At 35.9% G+C, this 21376-nt stretch overlaps 1 protein-coding gene across 1 annotated transcript in view; it reads right to left on the bottom strand.

Moving 5' to 3' along the window:
• ARID1B (AT-rich interaction domain 1B) overlaps positions 1 to 21376 on the bottom strand; it is a 434326-nt gene that overhangs the window by 255912 nt on the left and 157038 nt on the right. The window contains 1 exon segment of the mRNA XM_055311882.1: positions 19103 to 19213. Within this exon segment, the coding sequence (XP_055167857.1) occupies positions 19103 to 19213 (111 nt within the window).

The following is a 21376-nucleotide window of genomic DNA, read 5'->3' as shown; positions in this document are numbered from 1 at the left end:
ATGCAGAAAACTTGGGCTTGATGAAGACAAAATTCAGAAACAACTTATATATAACTTTTAATATTATGGAGTCTTTATATGTGTAACAGGACTATGGTCCTAATTGTTCTGGACTCCCATCCCGTTTCTGGCTAAGTCTCTTAGGATGGTGTGGTGGTTAATATGTTATGTAAGGCCAAGAACACACAGAAGCTCTAGATTTTTACACTTAGATGAAGGGCAACCATCAAAACGTCAAAAAGTGCTGCATTTAGTCTATTTAATTTTTTATATTAAGAGTTATAATGAAATGAATTTACAGAGGACATAAAGGTACAAATTATATTAAATACAACAGATGCTACATTTGGGATCCAATACATATTAGTAGGGTTGAACAATGACTCAAAAAAAGTAAGATAGCACTCAGTAAGGGTATAGTACAGGACAGATGAGACATGTGCCTTCGAAGCACCTCCCAACACAGGGTCAGAGTGGGATGTAGCTGCTATGAAACATAGTCCCTACCATCATAAAGGTCCAGAACAAAGGTAGTGACAAATTGGCTCTATCCATACCAGCCATACTTTTGTTGGAGTATTCAGTCTGGTTGTGGATTGCTATTTGGAGGCACTTACACAAAATGAAGTTTACCAAAGAATTTTAAGTAGGGTGACAGATTTGAAACCACTTAATGGAGAAAATAAAGGAACTAATTAGCCTAGTAAAAAACAAGGTAAAATGAAAACTATCTTCAAGTATCTGGATAGCCACGATAGAGACAAGGGATTTAGATTTATCTCATTTGGCTTAAGAAAGCAGAAGTAAAACTCAAATTCAAGAAAGCATTTTAAGTTAATACCAGGAAGAATTTCCTAACAAATATTTTATGAAGTTTCATATTATGAGGCACTCAAAATTATATTTTAGAAGCAGTTCATAAATGAGGTACAAAGGGATACATATATAACTATATAAACTTAAGAGTCACCATTATTCTAATGCCAAAATAATCAAGAATCAACAAATTATATGTAATATAAGTAACTGGTCTCAGACCAAACAGATTTAGTTGAGAGAATATTACTTCAAAAGTTAAATTGACTGGGACACCTAGGTAGCTTAATTGGTTTAGCTTGGTCATGGTTTTAGCTAAGGTCACGATCTCAGGGTTGTGAAATCAAGTCCCTTACTGGGCTCTGTGCTCAGTTGTGAGTCAGGGTCCCTCTCCCTCTGCTCCTCCCCCTGCGCTTTTCTCCATTTCTCTCTCTCTCTCTCTCTTTCTCTCAAATAAATAAATAAATAATAAATAAATAAATAAATAAATAAATAAATAAATAAATAAATAAATCTCTTAAGAAGTTACATTAACTAAAACCTTTACAAGATGTCCCACAGTTCCCCACAACTGTAAATAATCTTTCCTTTAACCTCCTATGTGAAGGTAGAGTACAGGAGAGGGGCAAAAAGGAAACCTGAAACAAAAGAAACATTTAAAAAGAAAGTCATCACTGCAATTCATGGGGAAAGACTGGTCAGTTAACTTTATCACATACAAGGTAACATACAGGTACACGCTCTCACCCTCCCTCCCTCTCTTCATTTTTAATATTATAAGCTTAGTTCCTCAGAACTTTGTCTCCTCTGAAATCATGGAAGATCAAGCAGATAATGGGTTAAGACCAAAAAAATAAAGAAGCAACAGAGCAAATCTGACTGGATGTTTGAAGAAGCCTATAAAATGTTACAAGCAAAACAGGAAAGCCTGTGTTAATAATGCATAAACCAAGGGGAAAAAAAGCTACCCATTTAATGGAATAATGCTTTTATCCTTGCAGTTAAAATGAAATAAACCATGACTATTAATCTAGTAAGACCATGTAAAAATGTAATTTTTAAACATTTACTAAAAGGGAATAGTTCAGTAACCACTCTAAAAATCAAGGCCTTGGGTACAGCAGCGTTTAAACGCTAAATACCAATCTCCTGTCTGCGGACGCCATTACCCACCCTGTCACCATAGCAACGCTAACAGTATGCCTGACTTCAAAGACAAAGATGTAATTTCAGACTTCCAGCAGCCAGAGGGAGTGGTAAGAATATTCTACCCAGGCGGTGTCAGCTGATGATAAATTATAAAAATATCCAGGAAGGTTATGAGGCGGACTGTACCACATATTCTCATATTCCTGGGGGAAGACTTATATTAGTCAAACACACTGGGAGACAGCAAGAGTAAAACAAAAAGTAAACAAGGAAGAATCTCAATGGAATCTGATTTTTTTTTCTTTTTTAAAATTACATGGTACAGAGTTCCGCCTCCTTTTCTCTTGCTCCCAGGGGAAAATAAAAATAGCTTCTACCATCCCCTTTCTCATTCAAATTAAGAGTGACTGAAGATGTGCATGGCTGTTCCAAGGGACTTGCAAAACCACCTCTATAACTGCTACTCCTACATTTGTGAAACTCCAGCATTTGTCAAAAATTGTTTTAAGCACAAGCAGGCAGCTAAAGGAGCAAAATCGATTTGTGCACTTGAGCTACAGAGAAGCAGCTACCCTGACTGCCACCCAATCTAATCCCAACAAGCTCAAGATATTTTTTAAGCCCTCGGAAGGGAAACAATTTTCCAATTTACAGGTTTTTTTGTGTGTCTTAAAAAAAATCACATAAATAAATAAAGCTGACATAGACATTGCTGTTTCACGATTTTGTAGCTGTACAATTTTTAAAAGCACAAGCTCAATAGCTGAGAGAGCCACAAAAATCTTGAGCAAGTACTTTTCCTAGAGGTAATACAAAAGAATTAACACTGGAATTCAAGTCCTTTTGAAGAGTCTCTACAAGGAGGAATTTATCATATTAGACCCTTTTTACTTAAAGGAAGTTACATATGACAAGACCGGCCAACAAATGAACACAGGTAGTTTTCCTATAATGTTTTGTTTTATTTTATAAGAGTAAATGTATGTTACATAATCTTTCTGTTAAATTCTATCATATGGTTTGGGGCTCAGAAAAGTCCAATTCCCTCATGATAACAGGAACATGATACAGCTGCCCTCGTTTCAACAGATAGGATCAACAGACCCCTGCTCCCTTTCCCCCTAAAGGCGAAGAGCCAAAGATAGTTGTGGATTCAAATCAGGACTGGTGTCAAGATCCTTACCCCCTACTGGGTGGGTCACAGGCTTGCTTTCTCACCCACTCTTTCTAAAGTATAAGGCATAGCAACCAACACACAGTCCCGGGGGAGGGTAGAAATTGGAGGAATCACATCAGCTTTAGCGTCCCTCCCACTAAAACTCTGAAGGAGCTAGATGGATTATGGATTTATCCTTTCTGTCCTGAAGAACATGTCTCCTCCAAGTTTATGATATACTTAAGTCAAAAGGTACCCCAAAAAGCAAACACAAACAAAACCAGCACTAAATTTTACCACAAGATACAAATTAATGGTACTAAGTCATTAGTGGAATGTCTGCATTGTAAAACTTAGACCATCACCAGACTAACCAATTAATCTTGAGTCCAAATCCTGTAACTCAAACATTAGCAATCTTCTCCCATAAAAACATACAACAGAAAAATACCAAGTTACAGAACAAAATGTTACCTATCCCTCAAAACAAAGCTTATGAAAAATACTCTCTTCACAATAGAACTATTTCTTTATTAAATGACTTCATTCTGCTACATATTTTATGCTTACAAAACTATTATTTTCAAGACTTATACTCTGAAATAAAAAGCAGCTCAATAAGCTACTCCGTTGGACAGAATTGCTGGATTTATCATTGTGACAGTTAAGCAGATTACGGAAGAAACAGCCAATCAATTATTTATTTATTTATTTATTCATTCATTCATTCATTCATTCATTCATTCATTTATTTGACAGGATGCCAAACTTTGGCTCATGATAATCATCCCAAATAAAATGAAAAAACTTCTTTAACATTATATATATATATAAAAAAAAAAACCCAGAAAACCATATTTTGGCATCATTAGTCACTATTTTCACAGGGCACTATATATGTTCCTTTATAGAGTATTTCCTTTTACAAAATAATACATATGATATTCTACCCTTCAGAAATGATGTTTTCACTTTACATTAATAATTCTGCAACCTCATTTTTGTCCTTCTACCTACATAGTTGGGAATGCAGCCTTAATTTTTTTTTTTAAGATTTTAAGTAACCTCTATACACAACATGGGGCTCAAACTCACAACCCAGAGATCAAAAGTCGCACGCTCCACCGACTGAGCCAGCCAGGCGCTCTGCAGCCTTATATTTAATAGTGATTTGTGGTAACTGCATTATCACGGTTTGTTTACATCTCCTTTTTTTTAAGCATTTTTAAAATTTGTATTCCACTTTGAGTAGTTTCAGTTATACAAATGTTTTACTGTAGGTCAGCTGAATTCCTATTTAAAAACACATGGGTTATAAATTCTATGTTAAAAACATCATAGGAAATGAGAATGTTCTGTCACAACAGGACTCTTTCAGTTAAAAGTGGCCATTGGTATATTTAAAAATAAACAAATTTATTTATAATTCATAAGGAAACATGTTGGAAGAACAATGCCCCTTCCAAGTTGCTTTTAAACACTTTTATAGATGAAGAAATTTACGTTCTTAAATTTCAATCATTAAATTATACAGTGTCTGGGTCATACTTTTTATTAGAATGCCACAGTATAAAAACTTCAATCAGAGAAGCTACAAAATGAATTATATTAAATTTCATATAATTTTGTTGTTTTGATGAGAAACTGGGCTTATAAGTAAATTCGAAAGTAAAACTGGTGATGGGGAGTATCATATACAAGGGATATGATCAGATAGTCAATAAAAATGTTGGAAGAAGTAAAAAAATATATTAACCTATTTACAACTGTAAAATAATACTCATTTCCTCTATAATATGTCCTGGTACCTTTTCACTAGCTACTGCTGCTGGCTAAATATGCTGGGTTTATTAAATAAGCATTTGCAGAAGTTCGCTATTTGGGATGTATAGTTTATTTTGTTTTTATTTTTTAAGATTTTATTTATTTATTCATGAGAGGCACAGAGAGAGAGAGAGAGAGATAGGCAGAGGGAGAAGCAGGCTCCCTGCAGGGAGCCTGATGCAGAACTCGATCCCAGGACCCCGGGATCATGACCTACACCAAAGAGAGACGCTCAACCACTGAACCACCCAGGCACCCTGGAATGTATAGTTTAAAGATGAATAAACACAACTGTCTAAAAGAATAGTCCTAAAAAAAACAAGATGCTTCCAAAGTGTTCCCACTTGCAAAAACACCACCTGACTCGCAACAACACACGGAATGCCATCTAATCTGACTCATGCAACAACATACTGAGTATCATCTAATGAATCGGGATGATAAATGGCAGAGAATCCCCAAAGGTCTGTTTCCTATATTAATAGAATTATTTACGCATGGTCCTCTTGATTCCTCCCCTTTCCTTTTTCTTTGTGTATGTATTAGAAACACAGAGACAGAGAGACAAATGTATTTGACTTAGGATATCTTATTTTACTTGATTCTCCACCCTGTCCCACTAAAGATGTATTATCAGTCACAGCTGGTTATACCTGGACGACGACCACTATGGTTCATACGGTTATCTGCCTCAGAAATCTGAAAACCCTTTGCAAAATCTAAGGAGTTTATCTAAAGCAGACTTCATTGAAAGCAAAGTAGATTTCCATCTGAGCCTTTCCTTACATCTTTTTCTTTTCTCTCTCTTCTTTTAGGTGATTTTACCACTTACTGATAATACCACAAGCTGGAAAGAGCTAGGAAAAGTAAACTTCAATCACTTAGTTACCTACACAACTCTGACAATAATGTTGGGAGGGCCAAGTAGTATTGTTTCAAATTACAAAGTGTTTAATATAGTTTTCACATATACATGTTCTTCTGTTATGTGGTAAATAAAAATGAAGAATACAAAAATCAAAAGAAATGCAGAAGAATCCCAGTGGTCTTCACACCAACATACTCCATCAGCAGAGGTCTACAGCACTGGGAGATCCAACAACAGATTCATAGGCCAAGAGTCAAAGGGATAAAGTTTTAGCCAAGAGTCAGCTGCCATAATCGCTGTGACTCTACAAGTCTCAGTGCCAGGTCTCTTCACCCAAAGGAAAGAAGAGCTAAATCTTGGGAAAGATTGGTAGACTAGGAACCCTAACAGGCCCTGGAGGCTAAATGAGTTTCCAAAGAGGACGGGCCAAGACAGGATAAGAAACTGACAACTTATTGAGCACTTACATATAAGGCAAGTACTATGCAAGAGGTTTTACATATATCTCATTTAATGTGGTTAGGTAAAGGTGAAGTATCTAGGCAATAAAACTAAATTGAAGTATATGTCAATGTGCTTTGTGAACCATGATGTGCATATTTAGTGCACTTTTTAAAGTCTGATACCCCAAAAAAGGGCCAGAATTTTATCAAAGATGGCTAGAACTTTAATATCTTGTTTTCATCCCTATAAAAGGAGAAAGTGCAAATTAAGTCAGGAAAAAAGTAGTAAAAATATTAATAAAAAGCCTCATTAAAATCACTCAAGAAAACCAGGAGAATCATTCCTCTACCACACCAGGTGTTCACTAGCAATGTTCTTTCCCCAGTGATAAGGAGCACTATGGATGCAGGACGCAATGCCACCTGAATGCCTTGCAGAGCAGGCTAACATCATTTTGATACAGCCATCAGTGCTCTTACCTTTTCAAATATCCAAAACTTCCACAGAATGACAAAACATTTCTGTGATATTAGCCATACTAAAAGTATGAATTTTGCAGATTTTATAGATAAAATAATAAGATACATTAAAGTATGTTTTCTTGTTGATTTCCTACTGCTGAAGGTGTTAGGAAAGGACACTAATAATAAGCTAATCCAAATTTTATTTTTATGTTATTCCTCCACCTAACATAAAATCTTAAATATAGGAGGCCATCAATAAATGACTGTTAACTGTAACTGAATTTTCCTGTGTATTGTGAAATTTTGTGCATTAATTGAGGATGTCAACACTTAGGCATGCTAAGGAAAAGCATAAATGTAATAAAACTATGAAAAAGCAAAACCACTTGGGAAAATTTGAACATGTTCGTATTCATTCAAGGACACTCAAAATTTTGGTCAAAATTGGCAAAACACTATTAAAAAGAGAGAAGGCCACTCAGGTATGTCCTGGAGCAGGTGCAGACAGACAGCTGCCATAATAATGGAAGCAGCTACGGATTCACCACCATTCCATCATCCTTGGAACTTTGAGCAAAGTTTCCTGTCTTTACGGGTTCTTTATTACCACATCTGGGAATCAGAGCTTTAAAAAATCTGAATCAAATTATGTAAATAATTTGATTTTAATAACTCATTAATATTAGACCTTTGTTCTTTCCGTAGGAAATGAAATAACAGGGCTTTAAACACTGACCAAAAAAAAAAAAAAAAAAAGTAAGGAGGGGTTTTATTTAAAAAACAAAACAAAAAAAAACCATAAAAAAATAAAAATAAAATAAAATAAAATAAAAAACAAAACAACAAAAAAGAGAAAACTGTTCAGAGTTCAATGGTAATCTCCCTAAGGCCCTATTTCCTCTACATTTATTTAAATGTATCACAGAAACTCAAGGTATTCAAAGGGGTAACCGTTTCTACAAAATAAAAGAGAACATCTTTCAAAAATAGCTCGGGAGGGATCCCTGGGTGGCGCAGCAGTTTGGCGCCTGCCTTTGGCCCAGGGCGCGATCCTGGAGACCCGGGATCGAATCCCACATCGGGGTCCCAGTGCATGGAGCCTGCTTCTCCCTCTGCCTATGTCTCTGCCTGCCTCTCTCTCTCTCTCTCTCTCTCTCTCTCTCTGTGACTATCATAAATAAAAAAAAAAATAGCTCGGGAAAACTAGGTTCCCTGCCCGCCCCCCCCCCCCCACCGCCGTCACATACTCTCAAAAAAGAAAAACAAGCAAGCAAAAACATTAAATTTTTATACTAGGCTCTCTAACGCACATACTCAAAATAAGTTTCAGAAAAGGAGAAATCATAATGAGATAAATGAAATGAAGGAAAGTTCCTCCAAAATGAATTGCAACAATAAGCAAGTCTAAATCGTTCCAAAGTAAGCCAGACAAAGCAGTATGAAGAAAACTGTCCCTACCTAACGAAACAGACAGATTAGGATATAAACTTACTGGACTAGCCTAAAAGCAAAGACAACGGGATCAGCCATGAATCCTAACTGAATTATATATAGTTTCATTTATTTTTTAGATTGCACTCTTGTCTTACTCCATGTTTGAGTGAGAACACTCTGTGGTACGATCTGCTGAGCTGTTTATACAAACTCTGCTCCGATATTCAAATCATCTCCAACAATTTACACAAAATGTAAAGTTATAGCCACTGCTATCATTCTTTCAACATCAGTTGCTATTTATGACAATGTTTTGTATCTCTTATGTAAAGAACTATACAAAAATAAGGTGTTGGTAGCAAAGATGAAATGCTTTTCTAGGAGGTGTAGAATTCAAGCAAATTTATTCAGGACTTGCTTTTTATTTTTTTATTTTTTTTTTTTAAGAGAAGTAAAACAGTTTTATTATGGAATAAGTTTATATATACATATTTTTTTGAAGTTTGATTTTCCAACATATAGTATAACACCCAGTGCTCATCCTGTCAGGTGCCCCTTCAGTGCCCATCACCCAATCACCCCATTCCCTGCTGACCTCCCCTTCCACTACCCCTTGTTCATTTTGTAGAGTTCGGAGTCTTTCATGTTTTGTCACCCTCCCCAATTTTTCCCACTCATTTTCCCTCCTTTCCCCTATAATACCTTTCACTATTTTTTATATTCCCCATGTGAGTGAAACCATATAATTTGGAATAAATATTAAACTAACATGCTTTTGCTTTTATAAGGACTTGCTTTTTAATCTCATAAAATCTCTGGGTATACTTTGCTCCCTAAACCAATTCCCACCACCACTTCCCTGTGTTTGTCATCAATACCAACACACATCTAGCCACTCAGCTTAAAAACCTTAAAAGCGCGTCTATCATTCATCCTTCCCTTTATTTCAACAGTTTTCTCTTTCTGCATTCTCACTGCCAACACTTTTTAATAATCTGACTCAACCTCATTAGTGAGATAATACACTAGCCTCTAAAGTTGTCTCCCTGCCTCTAGTGGTAATAAAGTCATTGTAAAAATAAAGGCTTTGTATAAATAAAAGGCAGGGAGCAATTCACTTGTCCTGGTAACCTCAAAGTACCAGATTTTCAAAAAGAGAAGAATGGGGTGGGATCTGGCTTTAAGCAGACAAAATAGGTGTCAGGAAGTGCATGTCTTTAAAGTCCACGCAATCAATCAATAAAATTAAAAAAAATAAAGTCCACGCAAATCACACCTATGATATTCATGAAGACCCTTACTCTGGGCACAGCTATTCTTTTAATAGCAGTTTCCAGTGTTAGTTAACTGAAAATTTTACTTATATAAAAGACTTTTAAAAATGATGTCCAATAGGGATCCCTGGGTGGCGCAGCGGTTTAGCGCCTGCCTTTGGCCCGGGGCGCGATCCTGGAGACCCGGGATCGAATCCCACGTTGGGCTCCCAGTGCATGGAGCCTGCTTCTCCCTCTGCCTGTGTCTCTGCCTCTCTCTCTCTCTCTCTCTCTGTGACTATCATAAATAAAAAAAAAAAAAGATGTCCAATAAATTACTGCATATAATTATTATTATTTGAAGCCAAATTTCCTCCAGATACAGGTAATTACAAAAGACTAACCACAAACTTTTAGGATCATTAGAAGGTATTAACTGGATCACTTTATTTCTCCTGAGAGAAATAAAGACTGATGAAGATCCCTACTTATATGAAAAATTTGGAGGGGGAGGGATAAAAATGGATCAATATCAGTGTATAAGTCTCAGATGGGGGCAGGATACTGCTGTGCTCACTCATTCTGGCCTACTTTCAGAGAAGTCATCACCTATGGATCAGGCACAGCTTATGTGCCACTGTCTCAGTGGATGCCATTCTATGCTTTGACAAATATAGGAGTAAACTAACAAGTTAAGATTTGTAACATACCACTCTACCCAGATCAAACGTGAGCCCCAAAAACAGAAAGAAGGAAGGCAGTAAGGAAGGGAGGGAAAGAAAACACAAAATGGGGATCCCTGGGTGGCGCAGCGGTTTGGCGCCTGCCTTTGGCCCAGGGCGCGATCCTGGAGACCCGGGATCGAATCCCACGTCGGGCTCCCGGTGCATGGGGCCTGCTTCTCCCTCTGCCTGTGTCTCTGCCTTTCTCTCTCTCTCTGTGTGACTATCATAAATAAATAAAAATTTATAAAAAAAAAAAAACACAAAATGTAGAAATACAGAGGACATTTTTCATGAAACAGTTGGGTTCCTCAAGAACAAATGGTTTTCATGTCCTTGGGTTGCTAATATTTCCATTCATGGTACATCTCATATGGTACCATGGTACATCTGGTATATGTACTTTTCAGCTATTCATGTGAACTTTTCTCTTTCTTCCAAAACTACCCTATACTCAAAGACATCAGACTGCCCCACAGCAGGGGATCTCTGCAATGTTGTAGATCAAGGCCACAAGAAGGCCTGTGGCTTTCCAGGACCTGAATAAAGCTTTGGACTCAATCAGGCAACCTCAAATCCCTAAATATGTTCAAAAGTAAATGGTACCCAAAAATGGGAGGGAAACCATACTGGGCCATATATGAGCCATTACTGAAGGGTATACATGGAGCCAGAAACTTAACCAAGACTTAAGCCTGTTTGCTATTCAGCGTCATCATTAGAACAGGTCTCCAGGTCAAAAAATATGACTCTCTTGGGATAAAGTCATCATTCCTTCCATACAAGTCATCCTAAGATGTTCATTTTCTTTTTGTGAGGAGGAAAAAAAAAAAAAAAAAAAAAAAAACAGGCAAGTGAAATAAATTACTTCCAGTTAATCCTTTTTTTAATGATCTGATATAGATATTTAACCATAATATTATCTACTATCATTCTGGTCTAATAATCAGGTACTATTTAAATTAAGAGAACTCTAGGAAATTAGCTATCAATAAGTGAATACTAGAAGTGATGTATTTTAGAATTAATGTTCTCACATGCACTCAACAGGGACAAAATGCACAAATGCACTCAGATTCTACTACACATGAATACTAGTCCCAACACTTAAAAAATTCAAATGATAGCCTGATAATGAAATAAAGTGAAAAGACGCACACACTGCAATTTAACACTGGATAAAATTTACGTCCTGTGGAAAGAGATGATAGTACCCGACAGCTTTTTTTTTTTTCTTAAATAGAATGCATTATGAAGAAAAGTGGTTGAGAAAGCTTAGTCACTTTTTTGTAGCTTAAAGCTTTTTTCCCCCTCTTTTATTCCAGGCTTAAACAAAGTTCAGTGGGGCATCAAACTGCCTGTTTTAAATTACAGTCTGTATTTTAAAATAGAATGCATGCACGGCGTGTTCCTGAAGCTAGGGGGTGGGAGTGTTATTCACGGAAAATTGAAGGCTTGTTGAGTCAATAATCTTCTTTCACACAGTAACAATTTTCAGCTAAAATTTCTTGACCCAAACAAAGGAAAACAAGACCATTCAGTTATTTTACAACAATTTAGTGAAAGCAAAAGAAAAAGATGAGAAAGAGACACACTTCTAAAATCCTACATTGTGAGGGAAGAACAAAAAAATTTTGCTCTCTACATATATTTATTTCCTCTCCTAAACTGACAGTTAATATAAAAAATAGTCACTTCCAGGCCAAAAGAAAAATAAAAGCAGGTAATCAGTCCACAAATGTTACTATGAGCTCCTGCTGGTTATGTATCTCTTATGTAACATACAACATAGATGTCTGCCTTCAGTTGCCTATAAAGTGGGAATTTGAAAATTACCATCTATTTCCCACCTAACTTGGGTAATACAAAGTAAAATGCATTCAATCCCTTACAAGGGCATGCCTGTGTATTCTGGGGTGGGGCGGGGAAGCCCCCCATCTAGATACCCGAACAGGAAGGGACGCTGAAGAGAGGAGGAAGAAGGCTTTCTAGCTCAATGTGCCAAGAACTGCCTTTTGTAGAAAGAACAGGTTCGAATGAGAAGAGGTACCTTGGAACACCTGTCATTTTTTTTTGTCCTAGCGTAAAAATATAAAATTAAAACGTGAAGGAGCTAAGCTGCTTGACAAACTCACCTACCCAAGCACCCATGCAAGAATTTCTCACACGCCACTTTCTGGGCTTCAAACTAAGGACAAACCCTACTGCTCTTCCTTTTGCACAGGGATAGCTCCTCGGTCAGAGACGCCCCCAGGGCCAGGTGTGGTTCTGCGGCTCTTTGCACACAGATCTGGGAACTGCCTGTGCCTAGCTGGTGGAGCCACAGAGGAGGCTCCACACTGGCTCCCACAGCCCATCGGAAGAGCTGCAAGCTGGTTCAAAACCTTCCCATCCACAATTTGTTATGGCACAATCTGTATGCTAACTTTTCTATCAGCCAGGAATATCTGCATTTTTCATCCCTAACTTAATGAGCCTCATTTATCAACTATAGATCATAGTTATCCTTCTATTATCAAAACCAATATCCTGCAAATCAGTTATGTTTCAGCCTCTCTTCATCTCCAATTTTGTCTAGTGTCTATTTTTTATAATACTCCTTCATTAATTTTTTTAGAATTGACAGTCCCATAAAATGGGTTAAAATTCATTTCCCCCATATTTTAAATGGTAATCTTTAGAATATTATGTGAAAAAGTTGCAGGGGATATGCTTAAAATGCTTTTAAAAGTTAAATGAATTTTTAAAAATAACATTTTGTCACTAAGCAAATATCGCAGCTATAATAAATTTAGAATTATCCATTTATTTCAACAGGACTGAAGATCTCAATTTAGAAACACTTTGCACACAAACATTTCAGTTATTTAAAAGCAAACTCCAGTTCTTTTTAAATATTAATTTATTCAAACTTTCCATATATTTAGCCTGCTTTTACCTGGATGAAATCCAAACTGGTGGGGTTTTACTGAGTATTCATTTACAGAACAAACATTTAAGTGGAAGATTATTTTGAAAGGAGAAACCTACTTTCCCACTTCCTACTACCTCTTACCTTGTTTCAAGTTCAAGAATTCTCCTCTATTTTCAAAATGACTACCAGTATCACAAAAATAACTCTAGGGAATAAAATTAAAGAACATCACATATTAAAGAAATAACCCATGTTGGAAAACAACATTTGTCAAAGTTACTATCACTTTTCCTAAATTAGGACTTTTAAGTAAGGTCATTACATGTTGCTCTCAATCCTTTTTTTTTTTAAAAAGATTTTATTTATTTATTCATGAGACACACACACACACACACACACACACACACACACAGGGGGGGGGGGGCAGAGACTCAGGCAGAGGGAGAAGCAGGCTCCATGCAGGGAGCCTGACATGGGACTCTATCTAAGGTCTCCAGGATCAGGCCCTGGGCTGAAGGCGGTGCTAAACTGCTGAGCCACCAGGGCTGCCCCTGCTCTCAATCTTAACCCAAAAAAGAATTGATGTCTCCACATGGATTAGACCAGTTACTAAAATTACATTTGAGAATATGGTAAACCCTAGGTAAGAAACCCAACTATTACGTGTTCCATTTAAAACTTTGCCAAGATACCAAAATGTGTCTGCACCTTCGGTTTCAAAACTATGCCACTGATGAACTCGATGTGCAGATACTCTCCACCCATCCTTTAAAGAACCTCCTGCTCCCTTCCATGAGATGCTCCCTTTCAACAACATCTGTAACTCCCAACGGAATGTACTCTAGTAACATTTAGAGAAGAAGACTCATAAACAGCTTATGTCATTAGCTGCACACAGGAATCATCAGTGCTGGACACTGAGAAAAAGTGACAACAGATTAGATTTTTTATTAACTTAATGTTTTTTAAATGTTCAGAATGGTTTGAGAAGGATCAAGCAACAGAAGACAGCTACATTCTTAACCTTTCACTGAAAACCATTTAAATCAAATTCAAGAAACAAAAAACAAACAAAAAAGTTTGGGAAGAATACATTCAGCAGCCACACATATAATTTTTACCTGGCAGATTTCAACTTTTGTGAAAACCTGCCACCTAAGAGGTTGAGATCATTTTAACAATTTATATTTTCAGTTGGGTTGAGAACTTAGTAAACATCAAAACACAGTTAAAAAACGCTTCACCTAGCTTTTTCCAATAGTTTCCAATTGTTCACAGGAACTGGATTAACAAATCTACAAACTTAAAATGTCCCTATTAACATATCATCAATATTCATATATGCTTCCAAAGTACATGACCTTTTACCACAGTCCAATGTAAGTGTCATTAAAGATTTAAAAATAACACACATAAGGATCCCTGGGTCGCTCAGCGGTTTAGCATCTACCTTCGGCCCAGAGCGTGATCCTGGGGTCCCGGGATCAAGTCCCACATTGGGCTCCCTGCATGGAGCCTGCTTCTCCCTCTGCCTATGTCTCTGCCTCTCTCTCCCTCTCTCTCTCATAAAAAAATAAAATCTTTAAAAAAAAAAAAAAAAGGTTAAAAAAACAAACACACACAGAGTACTCTTTTTCAGGAAAGGCAAATCATTGTAGGCTCTGTTGCTAATACCTAACCCCCAAAGAATATTCTTGGTAATAACAGTTTTCCAACCATCCTCTTTCAGGCTTCCAATATCCTGTTTAACACCCTCTATTTCAAAGAACAATCCGCATTTACTACCTCCTTCCTTTCACAAAGGGCCAAAAAACGTATGTTTTATCTAAACCTCAATATTCCCTTCTAATTGTTAACTCAACAGAAGTACCATAAGTACTATTCTACACAACATTTAGGGTTTTTTTTTACTAAACTCAGAAAGATAAAATCACTTTTTCTGTTGATCTCTTTAGGTATTTCCTATTTAGAGGAGAAAGGGTCAGAAGGAGGATTTTAATGACCTGAATCAGGGCTTCTCAAAGGTTATTAGAATGTGACTGATCATATTCTGTGTCTAAGGTAAACAGAATATGGGCTTACTATCTGAAATACAGACTGGTGGCAAGGCCTCCTGGAATAATAAAGCAGACAGGTGATTGCTATAACCTGAGGAAAACCAAGGGCTCTTCACATCCCTGGAGGAGAAAGCACTATGTGCATGTGCTTAGATCAAGGGAGAAAAATCAAACCTTTTGTTTACATCCTTGTATACATGTTTATAAATATTTTATTAACAACATATCTGTGCCATATTTACTGCAAGTATCATTATTGTTCCTGTCAATTTATTTACTTTTACAATTAAAAGAATGTTTTCACACTACTAAGAAAAGAATCTTTTTCATGCTACTTATAGCTTAATTATCCAAAAGTGCCCACTTCTGCTATGGAAGCTTAAGGCTAACAGGTAAAAACTCAAATGTCATTTTATAATAAAGGAAATGGTTTTGGCACAAATCTCACCCTGCTGATGCAGAGATTATAATCCCTCTGTATCAGTAGCACTGGAAAACACAGGTTCTACTGCTATCAAGCCAAGACCTTGGGGAAAAAAAATACCTCAAGTAAAGAAAATTCTAAAACTGGAGGAAGAATGTGTTTAAAACTTTTTACACAAAACCTAAAAACAAATAAATCATAATAAATATTCTGAAAAGATCCTAGACTAACAGTAAATGGCACAAGCAATGAAAATATAACAAAAAACCAAACCAAAAAAATATACTAAATAATATTTGAAAAAAAATAATACTTGAGGAGTTACCTTAAAATAGAAATTGAGATATACTCAATGTTTATAAGATAAAGAGTTAATAAGTTGTAGCATTGGGGGGAGGGGGAACTCCAGTGTATTTTGCTTAAATGCTGGCTTCATTTCATATCAATAATAGAGGTAGAAAAAACTATACAGAATATACTCGAAATTTAAGTGATGTTATTCCAAGGAGATAGAGTTCTTCAAGCTACTTTTAATACCTGCTATATGGTAAAATTTGCTAAACATGGTAATATCAAGGGTATGTAAGCTAACGTTATCTCAATGGGGGAAAAGCTATACGATTATGAGCTATAACAATAAGTAGATATTATTAAGAAAGATTTATTCTAAGCTTAGGTCTGAGTGAATCAAGTGATAAGTAAATATTACTGGTCATGGCCCCAAGACAACAAGAGGACAAATATTAATTTATCAGTTATTTGCTTTACTATGAATGATCTGAAGATGTAAGTCAGCTGGAAAACATAACTGCTTTAGCTACTGCAGATCACTAAGAATTTAATGACATGCAAATATAGACAGACAGTAGTACAAACAACGATGAGCTGATAACTTACTGAAAGATCAAATTATAGATCTAACATAAAGATACTGAAAATATCTTGATTTCCTGAAATAGAAATTTAACCATGTAACAAACATGCTGAAGAAAATATTACATGTGCAAAAAATATTACAAAATCTATCTCAATATAATTAAAGAGATTAAGAAATAACTATTGGAGAAGCTACCTTCTTCATAGTTCACATATACAATGAAGAAAGACTTCAAAATCATACATTAGAATCACTATACCACAATTATTTAAAATGTAAAGCTAACACCCACAATTTCCCTAGTTCCAAATTATAAACTAGAGGTTGAAATGTGATGGATTGCCTATAGTTTCATAATATCTACAGTATCAACTTAGCCAAGTTGGAGAACTAAAATATTTAATAGAAGTAACATTAAGAATATGATAGTATAGCCATGTAGAATACCAACAAATTTTTCCCCAAAATTGTGATTATCTTAATTGTGTATAACAACATATTAATGCAGCATCCACGTAGCTAAAAATACATTATATTAGTATACCCTGTACAGAAACTTTCTACACAAATTAAGCCTGTTGAAAGAAAAGTGCCATGCTAAAATTCATTTAAATAAAGCCAATTTTCATCTTAACAGATTGGGGGGGGGGGGTTAGGTATACCAGTTGATCTATGGTTTGTTCTTTATTCAGTAACTGATATTCCCATATACTCACCACAAAACCTGGAAATTTTGCTCTCTAAAAAAATATTGAAATGGTATTAATAAGTCAATCAGCATCTTATTTACCTGTGACTTGCAAAAACAGAAAGAAAATACCAACTGGGGCACTGTTGCGTTGTTTTGTTTTGTTTTTTAGCTCATAAGAAAATTTATGTCATGAACAACCTTAAATCCTCTTGGGAATTAGGTATGGTAAAGGTTAAGGAAGAAAGCAAGCCATTATATGTATACAAACAGAACCGCTCAAAAAAACTTAAACTATTGATGAATATATCAGTTCGCTTCCTAAAATGCTTTTAGCCTCCTTTTCAATAATCAACTTAAAAAGCACCATCCCCGAGCAGAACTCTTCGATCAGTTTTCTAGGACTGCCATATTTTCCTCCTTACCTAACTGTGCTGTAGAGCTAGCTGAACATCAACCACCCATTTCAGTGCAGAGCCATGAAAAGAAACACAGCCTAGTGAGGACTCCAAAGTTCAAGTGGATATGAGGAAAGCAGCACATCGCAAGCTATTCCTATGGCTGCATAAAAAATCTCTATCAATTTATAAGAAATTTTCCAACATGTATAACAGTACATTTCACCAGCCAATGGCACATCTACAAAGTTGGGTTTCTCTAAAAACAATACAAATCTGGTGGGGGAAAAAGTGGAACTCATCATTTATCTGCTTCCCATGAGTCAATTTAAATTTCCTAAATCCACAAGCCAATTTCCAAATATTCAGCAATTGTTACATGTATCAACAGTGCTCACCTGCATACTCATACACACACAAACTACATGCTTACCAAGCTATGAATCACCCACTAAAGAAAAAAACTTACAGAACAAAATGCATAATCCATCACTTCTTTCATTCCTTCAAAAAACCAAGTAACTAGACAATAAATACTCCAATGTGACTAACAAAATGATCACAATAAATTTCACCTATCACCCACCCCAGAAATAAAAGCTAACAAATTAGGATGTCAAAAACATGTGCATCAGCTTCAAAGATACTATACACCCTGTAGCCATGACTTACCTTCTTCTCTAAGGCTAGACATAACTTAAAAATGGATACAGTATGCATGCCAAATGTCATAGAAAACATTCACTACAAATGCTGGTTCTCAAATATTCAGAAATAATAAATCTTATTAAATGTAAAAAATTTGAAATTAAAATTAAAATCATTGCTAGCCTGAACTCCCACCTTAAATGAAACTTAATAAAGACTAAGGAATAATAATAATTCTTCAAATCAAAATATTTTAACAAGAAAATAAATTTAAAAATTTATTTGCACAGATGTATTCTTTTAGTTTTTAAGGAAAACCTCATTTAAATTAGGCTGCTCATTAAAAAAAAAAAAAAAAAAAAAACAGATGAACTACTTTATGGGCCTCAATATGACTCCCTTTAATATAGCGACTACTCTACTCAACATATCTCCTAAACACAACACAGTATTCATAGTGGAAATACTTATAAGCTGCTTTCTCCAAATTTAAACTAAAATATTTCCTTTTAGGTAGAAAAGGATTGGGGATTTCTCATTACATAAAGTCCCTGAAGAAATTCAAACTACTGCTGGATTCTTTATCTCATTCATCATTTATATCCTTTGCCAAGTGGGAATTTCTTTACATTTAACTCTTAAATAGTACACCTCTGGTCTTTATCACTCCAGAAAGCAACAGGTTAAGCACAGCACAACTGTACAACTGTACACTTTTCTGCCACAAAACCTATCCACCGAATAAGCCTTCCAATTGGACTAAGAGATAACTACAAATGAACGACACTTATCCAAGCCTACACAGTTCTTTAAAATAAAGCCCTAAAAAATTGATAAATCACAAATATATCTGATCTAGAAACTTCTCCCCCAAGTCTTAATATAAAGTAGAACAAACAAAAACAACATCTCTTTTTAAAAAGTTTTAACTCATTACATTTCCAAATCAGCACATTAATGTCTTACTGGTAAACTTGATGGTCTTTCTTGTTGTATTAAGTTCAAGTCTTCATGGTTAGGTTTTCCAGGAGCCAAAGGAGGTTGAGACCTAGTTCCATAGCCTTCCTGAGACATGTCCTAAACAAACACAAATATAAAGCACTTCATAAATATCTCAGTGAGTTGTAACAAAAACAAAGGCTTATCACAAACTATCAACATATTACAGTTGAGCAGATATACAAATGTTATATGGCTATTATTTAACACTTTATCGAAACTAGAAACAAAAAACTAAGCAGTGAATCATCAAGAGAAAAAACACGTATTTTTTAAAATATATATATGTATATACACACACACACACACACACACACAACTATATTTATTATGAGACCATACAAACTAAACAGCATATTTGAGTTTTGCAGGAAGGTAACAGTCAATAAACGAAAAGAAAGGAGGTCACCTGTAATCAAACTTTATTTTAAACCAGAGCAAACCAGAAGCTCATGTTATTGTTTAATTCTGATTTTTGTTGAGCTGCCTTTAATATTACCTTTAAAATGTCAAAATAATTAATGAAAACTTTATTAACAACTGACTTTTTGTATGTCCCCTTGATAACTCACAAAACGACATAGTTATTATGCTCACAGTATCCTGGGGTTTCTACAAAACCAATAAACATTCACGTATAGAATTCCATATGTTCACGTGGCATAGTTTCCAGAGAACCACAATAAAGAATAAAACAGCAGTAGGGAAACAAAACACACCCAAAAAACCTGCTGAGGTATGAGAAACTTATCATTAACATGGCCTTTCTGGCATCCTGTTGAACACTTTTCCAGGAGGTATTCTGCATGGTTTCAGTATTATGCTGAAATACTATTATATAAACCAAATACCACACCACACCAAACTTACTATATACCCAATCTCTAGCTGTTTAACTATGTATGCTCAGCTACTAAACATTCTATCACCATTTACACTCAAAGTCAAACAGCAGGACAGAATATAAAATACTTATTATAGCATGTCTTAATTGGCCCTGAAAGTTGGAGAACCAGTTTCTGAGTGGAGAGAAAAAAAACGAATACAAAATATCACTTAAAAATAAAATTCTCCCCTTTTCCCTGTCAGTGTTAGTATCAAAGAAACATTATACACAAGTTCTACTTCTCCTGTTAAACTCTCAAAATATTACATTAAAAATTAATGTTTATTAGGTGAAGCCCTATAAAAAGCTCCTATTGCCCCACCCCTTTCTCACACAGTATACACTTAAAATTACATGGCTTCTTAAGCCAAGAAACTTTGGACCAATAGCTAGTACTACAAAGTACACAAACTGTACAAACTAGATTTAACTAGCCAAGTGCTGGTTTTAAACAGGCTCTGTAATAAAGAGCATGCCAACAATACAGCATTTCCCGAGCAACCCTTTTATCCTTTAAGTAAAGCTACACACACACACACACACACACACACACACACACACAATTAATCAAAATATCTAACCTCTAAAAGGAATGCATAATGCCCAGTCAGTACCATGCTTTTGTAAGAGAGTTAAATCCCAGTTGTCCAGGTTTTAATCTGGTAACAGTTAGGTGAGGCCTCAGTAAGCACATGCAACCCAGGACACCCAAAAGGATAGCCCTTCAATCTGGCTGCCAGCAGAGGGTAACAATTAGGCTGCAAGGGACAAAAGCTGAAGGCTGAAAGATTATTACCACTCTCACTGCCCCCCTGCCCCCCAGCACCGTTTCTTCCGGATCCCAGACCTCCACTTGTCACACGGACTTCCCGCTGGGTGCCCTGCAGGTTCCTTTAGATTAACATAGAGGATTTCAAATCAAGTAGGGCACAAGGCCTCCATTCAGGGCCTTCACCACGCTACAAAAAAACCCCACAAAGGTGCTGGACAGCCTCACAATGGGCAAACAAATGAGCAGACCCCCGCTAGCTCCTCAAATACACGCGTGTGCACACAGAGTTTATGGGCAGTGCTCTCTCTCTCTCTTTTTTTTTTAACTAAACTCCGGTTAAGAAACAGGAACAGGCTCACATGCCCTATGCTTATTAGCCTTTTAAATTTTTTTTATTTTCCCTTTGTAGCTAAATAAACTGATTTTTAAAAGAGTTGAAAGAGACCATTACAACTATAATGAATACACATTTCAATTTAGATACTGTCCCCTCTAAAATAAGCAACATTGAACTAATAGACTATGAAAGCTATCAGAAAATTTTACTATGGTTTTACATTTCACTTTTTAAGGCTTTAGAAAG

This window comes from Nyctereutes procyonoides, unplaced genomic scaffold, assembly GCF_905146905.1.
Source record: "Nyctereutes procyonoides isolate TBG_1078 unplaced genomic scaffold, NYPRO_anot_genome, whole genome shotgun sequence".
NCBI classification, from domain to species: Eukaryota; Metazoa; Chordata; class Mammalia; order Carnivora; family Canidae; genus Nyctereutes; species Nyctereutes procyonoides.
This window is presented reverse-complemented; position numbering and strand designations above follow the sequence as displayed.